General features: G+C 45.5%; 2 protein-coding genes and 1 long non-coding RNA gene across 5 annotated transcripts in view; 1 reads left to right on the top strand and 2 right to left on the bottom strand.

Moving 5' to 3' along the window:
* Positions 1-731: 731 nt before the first annotated feature.
* On the bottom strand, positions 732-2385 carry LOC148903620 (uncharacterized). Its single transcript, XR_016116209.1, has 3 exons — positions 2080-2385; positions 988-1133; positions 732-868 (listed from the first exon to the last, which is right to left on the bottom strand). It is a non-coding gene; the product is annotated as an uncharacterized LOC148903620 (long non-coding RNA).
* Positions 2386-3355: 970 nt separating this feature from the next.
* LOC148903619 (gamma-glutamylaminecyclotransferase-like) lies at positions 3356-4874 on the top strand. 2 transcript variants are annotated; one of them, XM_089005932.1, is made up of 2 exons: positions 3356-3475; positions 4325-4874. In XM_089005932.1, exon 2 carries the CDS (start codon positions 4341-4343, stop codon positions 4797-4799), a length of 459 nt encoding a protein of 152 aa, XP_088862058.1. In that variant the 5' UTR covers positions 3356-3475; positions 4325-4340; the 3' UTR covers positions 4800-4874. The 2 variants fall into 2 exon arrangements, with proteins under 2 accessions (XP_088862058.1, XP_088862050.1); XM_089005924.1 differs by having other exon boundaries at positions 3372-3475; positions 4321-4874.
* A 147-nt stretch (positions 4875-5021) lies between these two features.
* Positions 5022-6024, bottom strand: part of LOC148903618 (FERM, ARHGEF and pleckstrin domain-containing protein 1-like) — a 58166-nt gene continuing 57163 nt past the window's right edge. For both annotated transcript variants that reach the window (XM_089005903.1, XM_089005911.1), the window contains exon 28: positions 5022-5985. In XM_089005903.1, the coding sequence (XP_088862029.1) occupies positions 5910-5985 (76 nt within the window). In that variant the 3' untranslated portion in view covers positions 5022-5909. The remainder of the gene's footprint in view (positions 5986-6024) is intronic.

The following is a 6024-nucleotide window of genomic DNA, read 5'->3' as shown; positions in this document are numbered from 1 at the left end:
AGAGCGGTTTACGAACGCTGATTCGCCGCTTGGTTTTGGAACCAATCCTAATGAAGCGATGGTGATCCCACGCAATCAGAGCTCTCTAGTCAATACTGTAGTTGTCCAGAGATGGTTCAAGTTCAAATTTGCTCGATATTTTCTTTGTCACTAATGCGCATATGATGTCTTTGGGACTGAGAACTGAAATCTTTACTGTATTGTATCCAATACAAGTATTCACCCTTCGCACCCTGCACACTACCTTTTCTAGCTCCTCCCCTCCGGCAGGCGCTACCGATCCATGCGCACCAAATCCAGCAGATATTTAAACAGCTTCTTCCCCCAAGCCATTAACTCTTTGAACATTAGCCCAAATTGAAGTGCATAGTGTCTCTTTGTAATTTTTTTGATGATGATACTAGTGCAGCGTGTTCGACCGGAAATAAATTCCTTGTGTGGTCTACATACTTGGCAATAAAGATGATTCTGATTCTGATTACATGATGTGATCAATTTGTATCTTGCATCGGGAGGGGAGCGTAAGGACAAGCCTTTTCAAACAGTACGGGAAAGCTAAAGGTGTGATGTTTCTGCACTCTGCAACACATTTTCTCGACAGATTCCTGGACGGGCTACCTGTTCCATAAAAAAAAAAATTAAAAAATCAAGGTCCATTAGAAATGTGTCTCAGGTATGCATGGACATCATCCCAAATTGTTTTCCGTCGACAGCACGCAAAAGGAATGGCATTTGCAATGAATACATTTCAGTCTGAAACATCCACATGCGTTATAGACGATTCACCTGGAATTTTATTGAGAAGCGTTTCAATGGCTCTTTGTGGAAATCTCGCTCGTCAAAGAAAAGCAGCAACTCAAAAACACTCCTGGGTGAAGGCAAAAGAAAAAAGAAAGGTCAAGAAAAGGTCAACCAAGAATTTGTACCCTTTGAGAGAGATTTGGAGATTACGGAAAAATCACCCACTTTGAGGATGCGCATACTTACAAGGCCAAACTACTGAGCGTTTGGAGCATGGCATCGCAGCTTGACGTGAACAAGCAAGAGGCCTGAGTGAAGTAGGACAGGGCCACTTCAAGGATCTTGAGCCGAGGGAATGGGGACTGCCAGCGAGACGCGTACTCTTCCACCAGCTAGATTGACATATCAAGAAAAATAATAATAATAATAATGTGATCACTGATCTGCCATGTGAAATCATCAGGAGTGCCAAAGGAAATTTTTCCAATTTCACTTTATTCTGTCCGTCCGTGTGCAGTAATGTACGCCATCATCATATCACCATCTCGCCAAGCGCCAGGATTTCTCTGGGATATTTTGAGTTTGTCAAATCAAAACGAACCCTCCTTTGTGTCTCAGTACACATAAAACACACAGCATTCACAGTACCGATTACGCTTCATGGTTTTCTTGATATTTTTTTCGACCACATTTACTTTATTGACTGGTTTCGGGCGGCAACATAATGACAGCCTCCTCCCCAGACGATGACATTTGATGTTTCTAATTGTAAGGGATGTGTAATGAGTCCATAAACGTTAGGAAACACCAAGTTAATGTATCAATGGAGTCAATTGCCTTCATTTCATGTCATTTATCACACTGAATCAATTTAAAGATTGTCCTCCGATCCAAAAACCATTTGTTTGAATAGACGAAAAGATTTGCCTCAATGATAAAAGCTTCCAAACGCCTCGACTACTCCTATTTGGATCTCGGGTACATCATAGTGTTACCAATTCCTGAGCTCAGCAAACATTAGACGAAGTTTGTTGATCAATTCCTGCTGACTTGCTCAGGCGTCCCACAATAGCAGGCTAGCCGTACAAAACGGGACAGCCCCGGGATAACTTGAATCGGCGTCTCTTCCGAGGTCTTTAATGGCTACGACTTTAACGGTCGTCACCGAATCGTGCCTGTGTTCCGAATGCCACCGACTGATTCATAGTTGCTCTCAATTGATAGCGGCTAAAGCGAGCAATTCCGTTCTGGGGGAGGGGAGTCGGCTCGGCTCAGCTAACGTCCGTGCTAATAGCTTCGACAATAAATATGGCAACAACGCGGACCGCGGCTGCCTACCTTACAGTAATCCGAACAGAACGTTTTGCCGTCGCCCCTCAAGTCGTCACCGGAATAATATTTTAGGAGTGATTGTAATCGTTTCTCCAGCCCCTCCAACTCTGGCCAACTGCCCTCCTCCGCCATACTAGCTTCTTCGGCTCGCTCGTCGCTGCCTAACCAACAGGCACACAAACACGGCACGCATCCCAGCCGCTCATTGGCTAAGCGTCATCAACCGGTGCGCTTGATAAGACTTTTGGCGTTCGCCGACGTCGGCTCGTCAGGACGGATAATACCACCCGTCAAACAAAAAAAAACCCGTCGCGCCGGTTGAGGGCCCCTTCCATTCGAGCACCCCCACAAGGCAAGTGCGCTTGATATAAATTTGGCGTTCGCCGACGTCGGCTTGTCAGGACGGATAATGAGGCCACACGTCAAAAAAACGTTGCACCGGTTGAGAGCCTCTCACATTCGAGCATCCCCACAAGGCAGAGCGGTTTACGAACGCTGATTCGCCGCTTGGTTTTGGAACCAATCCTAATGAAGCGATGGTGATCCCACGCAATCAGAGCTCTCTAGTCAATACTGTAGTTGTCCAGAGATGGTTCAAGTTCAAATTTGCTCGATATTTTCTTTGTCACTAATGCGCATATGATGTCTTTGGGACTGAGAACTGAAATCTTTACTGTATTGTATCCAATACAAGTATTCACCCTTCGCACCCTGCACACTACCTTTTCTAGCTCCTCCCCTCCGGCAGGCGCTACCGATCCATGCGCACCAAATCCAGCAGATATTTAAACAGCTTCTTCCCCCAAGCCATTAACTCTTTGAACATTAGCCCAAATTGAAGTGCATAGTGTCTCTTTGTAATTTTTTTGATGATGATACTAGTGCAGCGTGTTCGACCGGAAATAAATTCCTTGTGTGGTCTACATACTTGGCAATAAAGATGATTCTGATTCTGATTACATGATGTGATCAATTTGTATCTTGCATCGGGAGGTAGCGACGTCGTTGTCGCCGGCTTGTGCTTTTGCCACATGGAAGTTTACGTGGGTCACGTGCACCGCAAAGTCAGCAAATTATTTTGGCACAATGACGTTAAATCAAAGTCAATCCAAAGTAATTTTTCAGTTTACGTCCCGGGAAGTCCGACTTTTGAGTGCAGACATTTAGTACACTATGGTCGCTCATATTGCCACATAGAATATGGCGGTGGAGTCGACGTACAATCCGCCAACAAGGCGGCCTTGTGTTTCTATTGGGGCAGAAGGATTGCCCGTGACCTCGACCAACCTTGTCCAATAGAGGAACTCCACACTCGGTTTCACCTGTTAGTTCCGACTAGTCGCAAACATTTGGACTATTTCATTTCGGGGAAAAAACATTTTTCGGTGTCGCCATCAACCAGGTGCGTATAAAAGCACCGTTTCAGGTTCTCGGCGACGCGTTATACTCAGTCGAAAAACTGCAATACGAAAAACAACGAACTAAAGATAGCCGCTGATTCGGGTGGCCGGAATAACACGGGAAGCACTTTACAACCGCTGTTGAACAAATAAACACGTGGGGCGGGTTGTAGTTTAGTTTCGATTTGATTATCTTTGCGTGGGGCAGAAGTATAGACCACGCGTTTTGGGACGATGTAAAGTAGGGCTCACTGACCTTTTTGAAATTGACAGCTTCGCCTTGGACGACCAAATGTTCTTAAAACATGCAACCAAATGTTGCCGTTTTGTCAATATTGGGACGGGAGTGGGCGGGGTGGGGTGAAATCGTTGGCCATCTCCATCGTCGCAGTTTAACTCATTCACAGCCAGACGATGTGCAAATATGTGTCCACTCGAGCGCCAGGGTTTTTGTTATTTTCACTCAAATTGCAGGACCCACACAATATTGAGTTTTATGACTACACAAACATTCAACGCAGCATGAGAAACTTCAGACTCTCTTCTTTCATCAGAAAAAAAGAGTTAATTACTAAGTTTTATGGTTCTAGACGGCTGTACAAAAGGCAAATGCTACCCCCTCGTTGCCAGACGTCTAACGTGATTTCCCCCCCACCCAAAAAACAAAACCTGAACGATATCAGGAATGGCAGTGAATGAGCTAAATTGGTCTTCAAAAGTCTGCCTCCGTCACAATTGTGTGTGTGTGTATTTGTAGTTTTTGTCACCCCTGAGAGTCATCCAAATTACAATTTCTCCTCAGTAATCATGAATGAGTTTTCATGCCTGTGGTTTTGTCCCATTTGAGAAAGTGGCCTTGGTGGAAGGATGACTCTCGTCTTCATCTACGGCACTCTGAAGAGCGGGCAGCCGAACCACTCCCTCATGTTGGATGAGAGCATTGGAACCGCGGAGCTGCTGGCCTCCGTCATCACAATGGAGAAGTTCCCCCTAGTGATCGCAGGCGAGAGAAACATCCCTTTCCTCCTCAACCTCCCTGGTCGGGGTCACAGGGTTCACGGCGAGCTCTATCGAGTAGATGAGCGCTTGCTCAATTTCCTGGACGACTTTGAAGAAACGCCTGACATGTATCAGCGAACCGAACTGACATTGACGGTGAAGGAGTGGCTGGGGCGGGCCGACGATGGGCATAAGATGGGGTCGGGGGCCGTCGCCGAGGCTTTTGTGTACAGCACTACCGCATACCGTTCGGACTGGCCCTCGCTGCCCCACCACGACAACTACGACTCTCGTGGCGATCACGGCCTGGTGCTTGTACAGAAGTAACAGTGGCCTTGGGTGGCGTGGCTTTGCACATGGCGACAGCTGCTCCCGCTGATTGATTTGTGGGAGTTGCGCCTACTTGATGGATTCAAAATAACTGTTTGAGCTGCAACGTTTGATGCCCCGCCATTCACACTGCACATTGTAAACTTGGCCGAGCCACTTGGGCTCAATCAGATGATTCTTTTCTGCGCGGTGTTGTTCCGCGCACAAAGACAAATCGAATACAAACGCTCTGCTTTTATTTGGAAAATAGAAAAAATGTCTGTCTTGAGAAGAGAGAAGGCCATCCTGAAAGTTGTCCATTTCGTTTACAAATTGCACGAATGAGGCATAGCGGGTCGCTTTGCCGTGTAGCAAACAAAGAAAACAAAGAGTTGCACTGCATTTCTGTTGACCGATTGTCGCCTAAAGCAAACCCATTGACCCGAACTTGAAATTATCATTTTCAACACATTCATTAAAGGAATGCCAACTAGTTGCGGTAAATGTCAAATGATTCGGTCGGCTTTATGACGGGAGGAGAAAAGAGTGAATACAGTCAAACCTCGGTTTTCGACCACCTCAACAAAAAATGAATTTTTTTCTATGCCTCGGTTCTCGAGCAACCTGAGCACACCTGAATGTACTACTGGACTCCCCTCCGCTTCCTTATATGTCGCTTCATTATGTCACGTCTTGTGAGTGACGCATTAGTTTTGAATCAATGTTTTTATTTTTTACTAAAGCAGACAAGTTTGGCTAATATGTCTGTAAATGCTGTAAAATAGTTTACAAGTGCTTTTAAAAAAGGTGTTTTCTTGACTTGGAACCAATTTAATTTTTTTACATTGATTGTAATGGAAAATGTTTGAGTTTTCGAACAAATCATTTTTCAAACAGGTTTCTGGAACCAATTATGGTTGGAAACTGAGGTTTAACTGTACTAACAAGCAGTGCAAAAAGTGAATGATGGTGGTCGTGGTGATGATGAAGAAACGCAAAAGTGTGTATGCGTGTGTGCATAATGGACGTTTATGCAGAGATTCACAGGTACAATGCGGCGTTCTTTGGTGCAGATTTAAAGTCTGGTGAGAAAGCAGATGAGTTCACCCGGTGGTGGTGGGGTTAAAATCAATAGAGGTCTTTTCTGGTGCTTGGCAGGGAGCGATTGGCCGAGCAGGTGGCGCTGCGGATTACTTCCATCCACCTGGCGAAGTAAAAGACAAAATGGGATGAGGCGCATTTG

The sequence above is a fragment of the Hippocampus bargibanti genome, linkage group LG01, assembly GCF_051943395.1.
Source record: "Hippocampus bargibanti isolate YZ-2025 linkage group LG01, ASM5194339v1, whole genome shotgun sequence".
Lineage (NCBI taxonomy): Eukaryota > Metazoa > Chordata > Actinopteri > Syngnathiformes > Syngnathidae > Hippocampus > Hippocampus bargibanti.
This window is presented reverse-complemented; position numbering and strand designations above follow the sequence as displayed.